Here is an 18,173-nt window from a genome sequence, read left to right as displayed (position 1 = left end):
AAAATGACCACCATTCACTTCTTAGCAATAACTGCAAATATGCGTTCACCATCAAGTCACAGAATTCTTGCCTGGAATTTTTCTTTATGTAAAACTTTCAAAATAGATTATTTACTTACATCATTGTCGGCGGCAAATTCTCGAGTTGACTTATGCGAATTTTTATCAATCTCTAAAAGTACATCTAACATTTTTTCATCAGTAAACTAAACATTTCTACCTGGTTTTTCAATATTTTTTACATGTCCAGTTTCATAATTTTTTTTTTCAATTTTGCTAATTGTAGACTGTGAAACGCGTTGACAACGGTATTTATTTTTAAAAATTTCATAAACCTGCTTTTGAGATTTTGTTTTATTATCACAACCAATCATAATTAGATTTATTACGCGCACAAATATTATACTGACGTCTTTTAGTAACTTTAAATACCTAAATGACAGCAGCCTAGTAGATTCATATTAATTATTTATTTGGCTTTGTGGCTAATATTTTAATATCTTCAAAGATTTTTTCCTGATGTTTATCAGAGCATATACGAAAATATCTGATTATTTCTATAGTATATTTTAATAGACCAGACAATATTGCTGATTTAAAAGTTAGAATAACGGAAGAAATATTATACATTATTATCTTCATTCTATGTAAAGTTTTGTGCTAGAGACATTATCAAAAATCCACATATTAAAAATTAATATTCTCAGTTATGATTGCACTAAATTTAAAAAACTTCATACTGCTGAACAGAGAACTGAAATACCTTTCCAACAAGATGCCATTTTCGCTTATAAGGGGCCATCCATAAAGTACGTCACACGTTAATGGAGGGGGAGGGTATCACCGAGTGTGACATCGTTTGACAAGGGGCATCGGGGGTCAATAGTTTTGTGACGTCACATGTTAAAATTTAAAATACTAAAAGGCAAAGTTTGGATGTGAATTGAAAATTTAAAAAATAAAAAATATTTTCATACGGTAAATTGTCAATTTAAAAATAAAAATTGACTTGTTTTATTTTTTTTTCACATAGTACATAATAACGTTAAAATTGAATTTACTCCATACATATGGACCGCATTGTATATAGTTTTGGTGTAGTAAATAATGTGAAAGGTTTTTATAAAATTTGAGGTATTGAAGTAAAAATAATAATTTTTTTGTGAAACTCCCAATGAAAGAATATCTAAAGGTGTTAAATTTTCATATTTAGTAATACATTCAATTTATAATTTCAAACATTTCCCGCCTTCCCATGTGTTTCTCAACTAATTATTAATAAACAAATCAACATTTCTATGATAAGAAGGATTTTCATTTGTTTTTGGTTAAAAAGCCAAATAGGATTGTTAACTAATATTTATTTCCGCTCTCTTCTTTTTCTTCCTGTTTTATCCATTATGCTTCCAGATGTCAAGCTTTCATATAACTGTACTGCCTTGTATTTAGCTAGTGCAAATTTTATGACGGTGTTGATTTCACAAATGGATCCTAGGTCCCAGTAGGTTGTTTGAATCCCTTTTAGCTGCCTAATTTCCGTTTACTCCAGTTTATTCTGGCAGAGTAGTTATGTTAATCTCATTTACTTGGTTAAGTATATCTAATCATTCACTAACAATTTTTAAAATGATTACAGAAGAGCTTACCGCTCTGATGATTGCTTCGTCATTATTTTCTGCATTTCTATATTTTTTATAGAATTAAAATGGGCACATCTCTCAATTATGTGTATTTCCGCTTGAAATGTGTTTGGGGACTTTGTATCATTAAATTTTTTTCCTGTTTATTATGATCCTTCTCATATTTGTTGTTATATTCTGCATCGAATATTTTGAAGAAACTACCTTTCCTTCAATCCATTCCATTCATGTTCCAAGATTACTGCCAATTTAGTGACAGGGAGTTTTTACACCAAAATTTCCTCTCTACTCACTTTGTTTTTTTTTTGATACACTTTCCACCTCTATGTGCAGTAGAATGAGGTTCAGAATGACTTACTACTGGAATATGTTCTGCTACTCCAAGCAATAGCTCCATACATGATGAAAATTCTCAAGATGGTTATGGATTTAGGACATAAGTCAGGCTGCTGAAAATTTTTAGTCTCTGTTGGAAATGTTACTGATGTCACTAATAAAACAACTATGCTAACTCTATCCCGAAGAAACGGGCATTACCTAACTAATGAATTCTCTGTTCGAGTGTTATACAACGACTTAATCAAATTTATTCGTTCAATGACGCTTAGAATTGCAATGAGCTTAAATCACTCTTTTTATATTATATTAGTGACAACAATCCAAATATAATATTTGCACAAAAGTTTGATTATGATAAAAGCCATTTCAAGAAATACCTTTAGGCACAATTGGTCCAACTAAAGATTCATCTAAATCTGATTTTCTACTATTGAACATCGACAATTCACTATCGCCGTCCATTCCTAACCAATTTTCGGCGTTGTGGATGTGGATAAGATCTTGAACGAGCTCTTCGTCCGTTTTACCCCCGAGATCGCCGCCTTTTCCCTTTAATGGACCAAATACTTCGTGATTGTACAAGGGATCGTTCACCACGGGATGACCTAAAAGTTGAAAAATGTAAAACTTAATTTAATATTCTTGTGTAGTACATGTTCATTTATCAAATAATAGCAGCATATAGATGGAGCAAGTATTATTGTGATGGCAAGCACACTCACATAAAACTGATCACAGATATAACAATAGCACCACAAATACCCAATATTTGTTTGGTATCTTCAACTGAGAAGAATAATATACTATTTAAATTATGTGAATATATTAATCAAAAACAACAAAATCATTCTTGAAAAAAAAAAACGACTACGAGATGAGAAACACAATAGTAATAATATGAAATACTTCTTGAATTCTGTTCTGGCATGGGTAGAAATATCAATGCAGATTGAGTGTTAGGTACATATGAAAAAACAAAAGATGGAAATCACTTATTCTTATGAAATAGATCGAAGAAAGAACACTTTCTTTTGTAATATTGGTAAACATCTCAGTGATGAATAAGATAAGTTAATCAATCACTGTTGGAAAAAAGCTACCTCCTAATTAACACAAGAAATAACGAATAACCATGATATAGAACGAAAAAAAAGGAACTGACGAAATTGATATCAAAATTATGGAAGAACTTTAATAATTTATCATGGAAACAAATTGAAACAATCACAGATAAGCAGTTTGGTTTCATGAAGAATAGAAGATATTTTAATGAAAAAATTATGTAATTATGGTATTATAGGTATACCTCACCAAATAATAGAGTATTATCTCTGAAACCGACGACGTATGAAAGTAAATCGTCTATTTGCACGAGTTTTTGACGGAAGATTGTTATTTCAATCGAAAAGTAATTTCACTTCAGAAAAATATTTCATTTTTCCTTTGCAACAATATCATACGAATAGGCAGGCGCATTGTTGTGTGATGGAACCACACTCTTCTGCAACCAACGCGTTGTGTTTGAGAGAAAATGTTTCCAGCTTTTCCACTGATGGCTCCAAATTAGTTATTAATTGTTTACCTCAACTGAGTACAAGTTATACGACAGCAGTACGGGAAATTTACTTTGCTGTAAAAATATTCTATTCCCCTTTTTTCTTTTTGCCTTTTTAATTATATTTTAATGCAGTCTACAGATAATGCATATGAAAATAAACGAATACAAAACTAAGACGATGATAATAAGCATCAAGGGGAAGACAAGTAGATAAAACTAGAAGAATAAAGAATAGTGAAGAAGAAGGAATACCAAAGCAAATAAAAACAAATTTACATATATGAAGAAGTAACTATACTCATTTTGACATATGGATCAGAAACATGGATACTTATACAGGAACAAAAAGGAAATTGCCAAGTACAAAAATGTGATTTATAAGAAAAATAAAGATCAAACCAGGATACAACAAAATAGGAATAACATAATAAGATAGAATATGAATTTCAAATTAATTCGAAACAAAATCGAAGAAGGGCAACTAAGATAGTTTGGCAAGGTCCTGAGAAAGAGAAGAATGATTAATATGGAAGATATATGGAGCATGACAAAAAAAGACCAAGGAGAAGTTACACAAAAGAAATATAGAAGGAAAAAACTAGGAATAAGATGGCCGAAAATAAAAGAAGACATGGGATAGTAAAAAATGGAAACGGCTGTGGAAGTACGAGCACAGGTAATGTCTATTAAAACTAAAAAGGTGGGAAGGGATTAGAATTAAGTATTTAAGTAAGTAACTTTAAATATTTAATCAAATAATTTTTCAGTTTTTTCAAATCACCCAAAACCATCAGGCAATAAATTGTAACACAGTTCGGCTAATTTTTCTTAAGATATCGGAATTGGCGAGCACATTTTCGTGATAAAACTAAACTCTTTTCTGCAACAAATCTAGTTATGCTTTTCTCAAGTTCTGTTTTAAAACGTGTCAGCAAATAATATTAGCCAGTTATTGTTTTCCCAATTACTACATAATTCGTGAGGATTACATTTTTGGATTCCCATAACAGTGAGCCACGACCTTGTTAGTGAAAAAATGTTACTTTTTTCTTGGTAGCTCGAGATGTTTTTATTTTTCTAGGGTATAATACTGTACCCAATTTCATCTACTTTTACATATCTATGCAAAAAATTCCTTTCATTACATTTAGGAAGAATCATTTTTAATGCGACCGAATTTTTGATCAGCATTAGGCAGGCAGCTTTTTCAACAAGTTCGATTGAAATATTTACTTTATTAGCTTGCTCTCGTACTTTTATTAGACGTTGGCTTGGTTAGCAAGCAGGGTACGTTTCCGCTCATATAACCAGAATATTTAAACAGTAAGGAACTATTTGTTTTTCTGGATAATAGGAGTAAAAAAAATGAAAGTATATGTTACATGAAAAAATTCTCCGCAATATAAACTGATGTAGTAAATTGATATAATACTCACCTAAGTATTGAAGATGTACTCTGATTTGATGCATTCTACCAGTTTTTGGTTTACATAAGATGATACTAGTTTTTCCATTATATCCTAATTTTTGGAATACGGTTATGCAATCCTTTCCTTTAGGTGATACTTTGCATACACCGATTTTATAACTTACTACCTCTATGGGTTGATTACATTCTATGATCTCACTAAAACAAAATTCTTGATGGAAAAAATAACCATAGATGCTAGTTTACTCCCATTGTAATTATATTTGAAGAAGGGTGGGTAGCTCAGAGGATAGTGAAATTTGAGAGAGAAAATATCTAACAATTATTTTTACTTATAAATCACCATTGAAGGAAAAAACTGTGCGCTCAATATAGCTTTATAATCTCTTAAATTATTTGTATGAGCAGAAAAAAACTTTTTTAGGGAGTATTACGGTAGACAAAGATTTTTGTAAATTTTTTTATTTTATGAAGAAAGTTAACTCACTCTGGGAAATGTCCTTCCACTCTACACACGTATTCCTTGGAAACCAGTCTATTTCTGATCTGATGTTCCATTTGTCTCGCTTTTTTCGGTGTTCTACCGAAGAGTAAAAGGCCGCTGGTTAATCTGTCTAACCTGTGTATGGTCCGCAGATTTTTCAAATTGTATTCTTTTGCTAAAATAAATACTACGGTGTTGTGTCTGTACCTTCCACATGGATGCACCTGTAAAAATATTAATAGTTAAAAGTTTTTATTTTCTTAACCATACCTTACCATTATGATATACACAGTTCGGAAAAAATGTAAAAAAAATCTATATAGGGTAGTTTGAGAAATTTTATGTTATCGATCCCTTGTGCTCTACAACATCATAAAATGAAAGAAGTAATACAGAATATATTTGAAATAAAAAAGATTAATAATACTTCACAAATTGTAATAATTATGTGTGATATTGTACCCAAAATTTATCACGTTGTAATGGAATATTACAAGAATTACTAGCTTGTTTTGTACTTTCAAACTTCACACCTGCCTCTATGTTTTGAGTAATAATAAGATACAATCCATTGAAAATTTGAAGATTTCTAATACGACTTCTTTTGGAACCAGGATTTGAAGCTAATTTTCCAAATTTTTTTGGCAGTCCTTGAACTACTTTTCGTTTAAATAAAGATTAACGTCAACTTAATCGTATTCATGCGCCAAAAGTCAAGCATTGGTTGTAGCAATATAAACCACCAAATATAGAATTGGTATATACTATTTCTTTCCTCTCATTGAAATATGGCAATTGGATTCATGATTGTCCAGCTGGTCAACACCATTGGATGTAAACCAAATTCGTTAGACATAAGCATAACACTGTTGTCTGTCCATCTTCCATATGTTTTTTTCATCAACGGCCCTGCACATACCCCCTCTTTGTAATTTTTTCTTTAAGGGCATATCTAACAACTAACACTGTCCTATTTACTCTTATGATTTTTGTTGCTCTCATTCCTCCTTGTCCTAACTTTTTAATTAGCATTGCTGAGGAAAAAACTATCAAACAATAATGAAATATGTATATCATTGAAACTGTTCCTCAGTATATCTGCGGAAAACTACCGCTTACCCAGCTCCCGTACCTTCATTTGGACATTTTCTAAACACAGAAACGATTGTGTTTGTATTTTCACATAAGCGGTTTATATATATCTGAAGCCAAAGGGATCGTTAACGACTGACACAATTATAGGAGATTATTATGGTCACCCTATATAATATACTGGAATAGGTTGATACATAATCTTATTTTGGATTTCAAGAATACCATTTTGGAAACATCAACTCTTTTTTTCTAGAATCTTTAATGAGGTCAACCAAACATAGGCTTTTTGAACTCTATTGATTTTTCTATTAAATGACGTATTACGAATATGGAGTCCACCGGCGATCCGTTCTGTCTGAATCCTATGTTGTACTTCTGATGTTGGAATCTTATGCTCAAGTCGTATAGCTACTATTTTACAGAAAAGTTTTACATTCAGCTTAACAAATTCGAGTTTCTAAAATTGTTCGAATCTATTGTCCCTCTTGTCTATGTATAGGTAAAAATATGCTTCCTTTGGTATGATATGACATCAGTTATTATATTCTTCTGGAATAAGATCACTAGTTTCTTTTTTATTTTATCTTTTCTATACTTCTAATTCGTTGTTAATATTATAAATACCAACTGCTTTAGGATTTTTCAGCTTTGTTATTATTGTTTTAGCTTTCCCTTGTGTTATTTCCGGTTCGTTATTATTATCAATTATTATTTCACCTTTCTCAAGTGTTATTTGCCATAGTTTATCATCATTTACTTAGATCTCTATCGGTGGTCATCATCAGTAAACTACCCAATACATTCTTCTTCCGTAAAAGCATGTTATATACCTTATTAAGATCACCGTATGAATCCATCATTTCTACTAAGAATCTTTTCCAATATTGTTTACTTGTCATATGTGGTTGTTTTTCCGATTTATAACAATTTTACAACTTTCATAGTGGTCCGGTGTTCACTGATTATTTTATGTATGCATTCCCATTTTTGTCAATTCCTTAACATCGTTAGTGAACCACGTTTTAGTTTCTCTCTTCCAGTTGGTGTAAGTATCCAGATATGCTAAGTTGGTCGATCGTGATGGTCATTATATTAATCCTCATTCCAAAATTTAATCCTTTTGTTAAAATTGTTAGCAAGCTGTGAATAATTTGTATTTATTGAATTGTGGCGTTTTCTTTATTATTTCGTGAAACATTCCTACTTGTCGTCCCACAGTGTGTAGTGGTTTGAAGGTTTAATCAGTAACTGTTTTTATACGTCTATTTAAGCTGCTTCATTCAAAATATGGCAATTAATCCGTATTTGGTATAGGAGAATGAAAATTGAACTGAATAAAATGACGACGAAAAACAAGGTAATAAAATCCGCTATTGAGAATGAGATGACAACGATGGATGAGAAAATAGAGAGTTAGAGAAGAAGGCGGCAGATTCAAGAACAAAAGTTACTTCAGCCGATAAAAAGAAGATCGAACATATAAAATCATACAATTCACGAGCACAATTAAGACAGAAGACATTGTCAGCCCAAGTTAAAAACATCGTAGACCAATCCCCTTGAGCAGTTAAAGGCAGTTACCAAAGTGCATAACTGATCGGATATGAGAAAAACCGTGAGCTTAACTAAAGCACTGTGAAGAGATGCATTCGAAATGGACGATACCTCTCGAAGAAACTGATGAATTAGAACAGCTGAAGAAGAAGTTTGCGATTTGGTCACTAACACCTAAAGCACTTGTAACAATCTCAGCTGAAGATTCGGGCAGAAACGTGTCAAAACTTATCAAGAGTATGAAGTAGACTTGTCCGATTCGCTTATCCATCAGGACCAGAGAACATGATGGAATTTTGGGGCATACAGGCATTTATTGAGGGCCTACCCTACCACGGTTAAGCCCGTCCAAAAACTTTGGTAGGTGCCTTGAATATGAAGCGGCCACGAAAGCTTCGAGATAAGGTCAGAAACATACAAGAAGATGGTGACGAGAACAAACTTGAAGAGATCGTATTGATTCATGAAATGTATGGTTGAAAATAAGCCAAAGACAATGATATGCTGGAATTGCGATAAGCTGGGGCATGGACGTAGTTCTCCCCAGGACTCCCGCAAACGAAGAACAATCACAGGATCGTCACCAAGACACTCTCATACTGATTACAATGTATATGTAGATGGTGAAGTGAATGGGAAGAAATAAACTCTGTTGGTAGACACTGGAGCTACTAGAATCATTATAATGTCAAAGATGCAAAGATAATAATCTCCAAGAAGAAGCTTCTACCAACCAGACTTCGATTGTGGACCTTCACAGGTCAGAGTGCCAATGTTCACGAAGATATACAAATCTAATTGAGAATTGGTGCAGAAAAGTTCAGGCATAAGGTAATCATAGCTGATATCGAATAATACGTAATTGTCAGAATAGACGTAATAAGGCTGTTATCTACCTTGGACCTGAAATCTGGATATTGGCAAGTATCTGGACTATGGCAATTCAACGTTATGCCAATCAGACTGGTCAATGCGCTTGCGATGTTTTAAAGGCTTATGCAAAAAGTCTTGCGTTATCTTGGAAAATATGCTGACGTATTTAAAACTTCAAGCTGTCTAGCTCATGCTGAACCCAAAAAAGCGTCAGTTATTGGGAAACCGAGTCAACTATCTGGATCATATAACAATAAAGGAGTGATGATGGATCCAGAGAAAATTGCCTCCATTCAGCGATGGCAGCACACAACCGATAAACATCAAGTTAGGAGCTTCCTCGGACTTTGCACATATTATCGAAGGTTTATAAGGAACTTTGGAGATCTTGCCAATCCACTAATACGACTCACAGAAGAAGCAAAAGTATTTAACCACGGTGTCGATATTAGGATATCCATTACCACAGAGAACTTAATTCTTGACACTGACGCAAGTAACTTAGGGATTAGAGGAGTGCTCTCACAGATACAAGGAGGACAAGAAAGAGTGCTGTAAATACCCAATCTACTGAGCTACAAGAAGAGAACTTATGGCGACAGTGAAGTCCGTGGAGCACTCTCTACTCCCTACCAGAAGCTAAATATGGAGTAACTAATATAACAACAAGATTTGGTTCATCTTCAGGGAGATTATTCAGTAACATGCAACCTGTCAGGGGGGCTGTCACTAACACGCCCAATGATATATACCGGGAAGCCGGTTCTATGTTAATCGATATTAGTTTGGTGATTGCGTAGGTTATATAGTGGATCTTTTTTGTTAACCTATGGAGACAATTTATTAGGAGACTTTTATCTGTTATCTGTTATCTGTTATCTGCAAACTAGAGATTTCCAAAAAATCGAATTTACTAATAGTAGTTAGTGAATAGTGAATAATCTAGTGCATCTAGTATAAGTTAATATATGAATTACGTGAGTAAGATACACCGTGTGTATAAATTTACTCCAGCCTTTGAAAACTGTTTAAATATATAAGTAGAACAATCCAATAATTTAATACGAGTATTTAAACAACAACCCTTCTCGCCTTAGTATCATACTTCAGCAGGAGTTCTGAAAAAACATAGAAAATTTAAAGCAATACACGTTGTTAAGAGCAAACAAAGGTTAGGTTTTTGGGTATATTGTCTAATAAATGGAAATTCATATATTAAATAGTTATAGAGAATTTTTTTGTTAATGCATCATACAAAGTTTTCTGTTAGAAACGCTTACTCTTACTAATAAAAATTTCCCAAGTTTGGTAGAAAATGAATGGTGAGAAAGAGAAATGGCAGACGACGCCAAAGTAAAGTAGAAATTTAGTTGACTATACGTACATTTTTCAATCTGTAGAAGTTTCCAAAGAGAAGGATCATACTAGAAGTGATGAATAGTTCAGTATCTTAACAATCCTATGTTAATGTTGAAACTCACGTTGAATACGTACCAGGAAGGAATCACATAAGTGTGAATTTTCAATGAAAAGTTAATCAAAATAAATATTTTATAAAATCCTTTAAAATTTTTGAACAAGTACCCAATTGTCCCCAATGATCTAAGAAATAATCTTTCGAAAAATTTGCAAAATACTTTGCCTCTACCATCACTTCCTTATTTGTCTCTAATCGCTTTCTACTAAACGATTTTTATTCAAATTTGTAGGCAGAAAGTAAATGGAGGGAGCCACATCAGGTGAATATGATGGATGAGGTAGTAGTTTAGCTAATATTTCTGCAATAATACCGAACGAATGGGCAATACATAGTCATGATGAAATAAAACTCTTTATACATAACATAGTTAGTACTGACACAAATTTCCAATATTTTCTTTGTACAGGTACATTTAACATAATATCAAAAATAATAAATTTCAAATCTGAGTATTTTCATAATATTCTCAAGTTCAGAGTAAAACAAAGTTTAAGGAAACAATGGATGCTCTTAAAGAGTCCAACTAAACCCGTTTCTTCTTAGTTTTAGACTTTTTCGTCGAAATTTGTAGGCTTATACTTTCATTAACAGAAATATATTAGCAATAATTTTTCACCATAAATCAAGCAACTAAACACAAATTTTAAAATATAATGTTTCCATCCCCTTATATCTTGCTCAATTAGTGAAATACACTATAATATACAAATAAATAATCCACTTTTCTAATTTTCAATAATAAACTGACGTTGATCAAATAACTAACACTGATGTAGACAAAAACGAGACTCACTATTTTCAATTGAACGAGATCTAAACCGTTAGCTTGTATAGAAAATATTACTTTGAACTACTAAGTAGTCACTGAAAATGATCGAAGTTAGACCAAGTGTTTACGTTCGAGTGGAAAAAAGTGTATTTCAAATTATAACGGGGCCACACTAAAGAGAAATGGCATTAATTATCGCGATATGGACATTAACCGTAAGTGTAGCCACGCGATAATTTAACAACGGCATTAACATTGTTGTTTGGCGTGAGGCGATAGCTCAAGTGGCGGTACATCAAAGAGATTAACGCAATGAAATGGCCACACTATGTATTGCCATGAAGCCTGTGTCAACGTCCATCCTGCTTGAATTCAAGTAAAATTAATGCCTTTTTTATCACAAATAATGGGCATTGACGTTGATCTTTAAAGTGTAGCCACCCGCTTTAGCGCGTTAAAAATGATCGCAATAAATATCGCGCTAATGGGCATTGACATTAGCCGCTAGTGTGGCCCCAGCATAAATGAAATATCCACATGTTATTACAACGTGGTATTTTCAATCAATATATTATCAATGGATTAGTATATGATATGACGTACAAAGGTCAAAACACAAATTACATATATATTTTTCTACTTGAAGTACTATTTTTCAGAAAATATCTGGCATATTTTAAGCTCGTTCCTTCAATCGTTTTTGGTTGAGGCAAATGGTTAGGTTGGAATGTATTATATTGATTCTTTTCCTGGAAACGAATTATCATTGACTAGTATGCGGAGTTCAAATATGGTCGTTTAATTCCGATGATGCTGATAATCAACATGTCCAAAAACAAAAAAATAATCGAGAATCACAAAGAGAAATTTTGAGAGAATTGGTTGACACCATAAAGATATCATATGGATGATATGAGCAATTGAGCATGAAAAGTATTCTTTCCTCACAATACAACCAAATTAACACAGAAGTTATGATTCAAAGCGCTGTTTCGAGCAAATTGTTTATTTCTAAGTAAGTGAGCGACCATGGATGAGTTTTAAACTTACACACCTCAATGAAAACGGCAGTCATCTCAATAGACAGGAGCCGGCGAATGCCATCCGAAGCAAGTAAAAACGTAGCAGTCAATTGTCAAGGTTATAGCTTCTGAATTATTGAATAGCATTTGAAATCGGGTAAAACAAATACAAAAGAAAACCAATCTTTTCTATCGACAAAATTATTGATCAATTTGTTTTGATCATTGGAACAAACGTAAGCTGTAAATGGATATATAACCTAAGTTTGCATGAATATCATGCGAATTAGGTAAAGATAAATTGTATATACTTCTAGAAAATTGAACCAACTTGTTAAAATTTGAGTTGGTTACGAATAATTACTCATTCTGACATTTCACAAATTATACTAATTTAGTAGCCTCGAGTTAAAAGTTAACGGTTTTTAAACTTTGCGAAGTCTGTACCTCATCTCTTTTAAACTTAAAGTGCAAGCTTTCATATTAATATTATGTCAAATCTACCTTTTGAAATGTTGAGTTTTTTTTTTTTAATTCCACTTAATTCTACCTGTGACACAATCAGAAACCAAAATTGGCTGACCATTAGAAGTTTTTGTTATTAATGAGACAACTAATGTACCCAAAATATTTTCAATATCCATTTATATTGAATATAGAATCGAAGTTGGAATTCTAAAAGAATTCCAAAAACAAATATGCCTAATGATATACAGGTGTAATGTAGCTGTGGATCCGTATTGCGTGAAAATTTTAACTGTCACTTTGAAACGATAATTTTTGGAAGGGAGTTATAGTAGTATACTTTTTTAAGAAACTCGTACAACTAAAATTGCACTCGACTGTGAGATGAGCAAACAAAGAATGGAGTCCGAGCTATAAGTGAACACCATTGTAGACGCATTTACAATTTTACTCATTCCCATATTTTTAATATGGAATCCTGAAAATAAGATTAATCAAAACTAACTAAGAGTTAAGATGTGCTAGTCTAGTCTTCTTCTTGAAGCATATGGATATTAGAAATTTTATCTGTAATGGAGATACTAATTTACACATGCCAATATTAACCTAGAAATTTTCGGGAAAACTTTGTCCTTTGCTAAATGAAAAAAAAAACATTCTATCAACTGTTAAATATTATTTATATAGTGGGGTTAAATTCTATGATTTGATTATAATGACTGCAATGTGTACGAGGGTTTATTGTTTTTGTATTGTTTTTCAAAATATTCTCCATTGACATCAATACACTTTTGCATAAGTTTGAACCAATTGTCGAAGCATTTTCATCATTTCGATTGAGTTACCTCCAAAACATGCAATTTGAACGTATTAACGGCTACTTCAGGTATAGACCTGAATGATATTCACTCAATTTATTTTAGATCTACGAAAATAAAAAGAAACTATTGGGTGCCAAACAAGGACAGTACGGCGGATGACCCATCAATTCGATATTTTGACTATTCAAACATGTTTTTGTTTGAGTTAATGTGTGAGTACTCGCATTGTCGTGGTAAAGAATTATTCCATTTCTGAGATTGGTTTCCTTGAGTTGATCGGCACTCTTCTGTTGGTTTAATCCATGCCGAAAATCATGGAAAACCATCGCATGAAAATGTTCCCAATTTAATTCCATTTTTAGACCGAACTGAATGTTTGAAGTATCTGTAAAGAACACAAATAGTACTCGTATTACAAGCCGTTCGGAGTACATTCAAAATGTCAAACTTTAAGATGGCAATGTCAGATTTGACATATTTATATCAGTGTTGCCATAACTCAAAACTTGAATGGCAACCCTCGTAATATACAAATTGGATCATACATTTTTGTACGCGATTTAGCTTAGGAGCCTCGCGAGAGACTAGGAAATTTAGACAGAATGGATCGCTACCCAGGAAGAACAACACACGTATTACCTTACAAAATATTAATCATTGTCCAAGTGTAAATTTCATTAAATCATGGATTTAAAATTTCGAAGCAACCGACCATGAATATAAAATAAATATTGCGGCCACAAAGTAGAAACGAAGAGAATGTTGCGCCAGTAAACAAGTCTATGTGGATTGACTCAAGGTTGTTTACGCGTTTAGCTGCCTTGGCGATATCCCGAAGAACTTTCGTGTTGGATATTGAATGTGGACTTAGAACCACATCCTTTTAAATTACAATTAGAATTGAAAGAAAATGATTTAACTTTCGTAACAATTTGACCAGTTTGGCCATAAACTGAAATTAGGTATAATTCTACGCACCGCTGAACCTTATGTCTTCCTTAACTTTGTGTAGTAACATTCTAAGATTATCATTACTTCCTCATATCAATTTTGATTAAATCTCGCAAAATGTTATTATGAATTTTATTCATCGTATTATGGAATTATGTAATATCACCCTTTCCTATATTTTTACATCAAGTAAATATATTTTTCACGATACTCTGACGACTAAATTTGCATTTCAAATTTTATTATTAACAAGCGATCCATGTTTCGATAAACGCGTTCTGGTAGATGCTACAATTGTCGACACGCGTCACCAACGCTCATTCATTCAAAGCTCATAGAAAAAATTAAATTAAACAAGGTATAGTCTATTCTATATGAATTTTTCCGAATGTCAGCAATAATAACGCATGATGTTCACTGTAGCTATTTCTCCCCATTTATATTTCCAAATATATGAATTATTTGTCAGTTAATAACATTGTCGTGCAAGGATGATCTATTTTCGAATGTTACAAATAATGATAACGTCATATTTTGTAGAAATATCTGTTTCTCAGTTCAAGGAATGAAAATATCTGTCATCGGTTGATTCAAGAAACTGATTTTTTAGTGGTACCGGATCACACGGGTACTCACCGGTATAGAGCAAGGTTTATCCAAAACAACTAAATCTTCATCAACATGTATTAACTTGATGGGGTTCGATAACACAGGGGTCTCGTGTCTGTAATGAACCGATAAAAACATCAAAATGTTAAGAAAAAACAAATTTGTGTTTTAGTTTTTTGAGTTGATCCACTCAATGTGTACAAGTTGTAAGTCTGAAATAACTATGTCTATACACGTAGTATATAAGACTACTATGAGAGAAGTCATGTAGTTTTGTTACATACATTATTACATATATTATCTACAAATCTAAACATTGAACAAATATAATGTACAGTTGAAAATGTAAATATGTAATAATTCCATCACCATAAATTTCCTAAAATGAAGAAACATTAGGAGTTTAAAAAGTATAATATTACAGATGTTATTATTCTTTTATTCTTCTTCACTTCGCAGTGTCGTTTGTTTATGAGTAAATTCGTTATCACGTGATATAATTTCAATTTTGTGGTACCTCAAATCCTTCCTAAATTTGAAATTTACTTAAAATGGATGTCCTAATATTCTATTTTGATCAAAGACCTTATTAAAACAATATTTAATTAAAAGGAGCACTATAATTTTTATGTGAAAATGAATATTTTTTGCACAAATATATACTTTTGATTCTTGATAATAAATCTTATATATTTAAGACTGAATATATATTATGTGTAAGAATCATTTTTGTATGGTATTATTTTTAAGGATTTCTGCCTGAATTTGAAATATTTTTTAACTATAAGCTACGTACTATTTTGTACTTTGAGTTAAAGAATTATTACATTTTTGTTTATTACGTTGAAGACTTTGTTTACAAAAATTAAAAGAAAATTCAAATTTAATAGACATTTCATCTGACAAAGGTAATATTACAATTATTATTGCCAATAATACACCGTATAAAAAACTTACTAATGATCCGATACATAGAACAACTAATAATTTTAATTTTATAAAAATTTTTTAAGAGAAAACAAAATGACGAAGGAACAATCCTACTCTAACAGCTAGACCAATTGTAGCATAAATTAACACTCCAATTGATTAACTGAAAGTGTGACAAAATCTTTGAATTATAACAATGATTAATTTATCAAAGACTCCTTAAAAATAAATGAAACTTTTAATACCATTACCAAATTATCACAGATTTATGTTTTATTCCAATTAGATGTAATATGTCAACTTAAATTTATGTCTTACAGCTCTACAGCACAAATGGAGTGGTATATGTAAAAATTGCATACTCAATAAAAAACTCTATTAGAATGAATAAAATTTATATTCATTTTTGTTCCTCCGTAATAATACATATTTTTCTTATAATATTAAAAATGGTAACAAATATTTTGAACACCAATGGGCTATTCAATATCCCTTTTACTAGCAGATCATGAAATGGATTATATTTTGGACTTTTAATATCTGTTTTACCATTCAAATTAATCTCCATTAAAAAGTATGTTGATGATATAATTTTATCCCTTGCATAAACCCTTGCATAAAATGAGCTTGATATTTTACTTCAATAGTTTCGATTCTTATAATATAAAATTTACTCTAGAAACGGATAATTTAGAACTTATCTTTTCTTGACAAAAAATTTCTTAAAAACAAAAATTATAACATTTTTATTGACTGGTGTTGTTCTTATATATATATATATATATATATATATATATATATATATATATATATATATATATATTTATATATATTTTTGAACTAATTTCTAGAAGGGTCTTTTTATTTATTTGTTTTGTTTGTTCATTTTCTAAAATTTGTGATAAATTCGTTTTGGGTATAAAAAAGACTTTATTTAGCGGAGTTAGATCAGTTAATAGTCATCGTGAATGGAACGAAATAGAAAACCAACCGAAGAATTTAAATAAATTATAAAGTTAGTTAAGGATTATTAAATAATTAATTATTATATAAGTTAGTTAAGTGTAGTGTTAAGAGACTTGGGGACCTGAAAGTGGCGGAACTGAAAGCTTAATTAGAGAATCATTAGTTGGAAACATCCGGTAAGAAGAATAAATTAGTAGATATACTCAAAGTGCCACTGGTAAGTGGCGGCTTTGATCCAGAAGAAACATTTTTTTCAAAGACTCAAAGACGAGTCTTCCACATTGATCTCATCGATTTCTACTATGAAGGACGATATCTCTACTTTGACAAACGATATTTTTCCCAATATCGACGAGAAGGACGAGATTTCGGTTTTTAAAAACAATATTTCTACCAATATGGAAGATTACAACTAACAAGAACTATATTTACCTCATAAAGAGAGATATTTCGACTATGAAGAGCGATATTTCTGCCGATATTCTATCATTAAAAGTTGACATTGATGCTGACATGGAAAACAAAATGACATTTCTAAAAGAAAAGAAAAAAAGATCGAACAAATGAAATTCTGCAATCCACAAGCACTACTCAAGACCGAAGAAAATCGCAGTTTTCCCCGAGTCACGGCTCCAACGTTTGATGGTAAGAAGTCTTGGACTAATTACGTTAAACAGTTTGAGGGAGCCGCTAGAGTAAATGATAGGTCCTATAAAGGAAAGCGGTGAGTTCAACCATTGCGCTGCGAGGAGATGTTTTAGATGTACTCCAGACGATACCTCTTGAAGAAACTGAGTTGAAGAACCGAAGGTAGAAGCAGGACAAAACTCTTCAAGAACACGAGGTAGACATTGCCCGACTTGTTCGATTCGCTTATCCATCAGAACCAGAGAACATGATGGAATGGATGGCTTCATACAACAAGTTAAAACCATCCACGAAGAAGTTGACAAGAGCAAACTTGACCAGATCGTCAACATAATCAAAGGTATGATTGAGAAGAAGCCAAGGAAGATTTGATGCTGGAATTGTGGAGTGCTAAGGCATATACGGAGTTATTGTAAGCGTCGTAGGACTTCCGCAAATAAAGAAACACAGACGCAGGAAAACTAGAACGGGTTAGCTACGAGGGGGCAGCACCGACCCAGAATCGTTCCAAATACCCTCTTCTACTAATAGCTTCCCTCA

General features: G+C 32.0%; 1 protein-coding gene across 12 annotated transcripts in view; it reads right to left on the bottom strand.

Moving 5' to 3' along the window:
• The window catches only part of LOC130442468 (uncharacterized), a 501,073-nt gene that overhangs the window by 11,568 nt on the left and 471,332 nt on the right, over positions 1–18,173 (bottom strand). For 9 of the 12 annotated variants that reach the window (XM_056776607.1, XM_056776606.1, XM_056776610.1 and 6 more), the window contains 3 exons: positions 5,454–5,674; positions 4,974–5,164; positions 2,357–2,584 (listed from right to left, as the gene is read on the bottom strand). In XM_056776607.1, the coding sequence (XP_056632585.1) occupies positions 2,357–2,584; positions 4,974–5,164; positions 5,454–5,674 (640 nt within the window). Of the gene's footprint in view, positions 1–2,356; positions 2,585–4,973; positions 5,165–5,453; positions 5,675–15,116; positions 15,205–18,173 lie in introns of all 12 variants that reach the window. The other 3 variants (XM_056776611.1, XM_056776609.1, XM_056776601.1) reach the window with 1 other exon arrangement.

This window comes from Diorhabda sublineata, chromosome 4, assembly GCF_026230105.1.
Source record: "Diorhabda sublineata isolate icDioSubl1.1 chromosome 4, icDioSubl1.1, whole genome shotgun sequence".
Lineage (NCBI taxonomy): Eukaryota > Metazoa > Arthropoda > Insecta > Coleoptera > Chrysomelidae > Diorhabda > Diorhabda sublineata.
The sequence above is the reverse complement of the archived record's forward strand: the minus strand, read 5'-3'. Positions and strand labels throughout refer to the sequence as shown.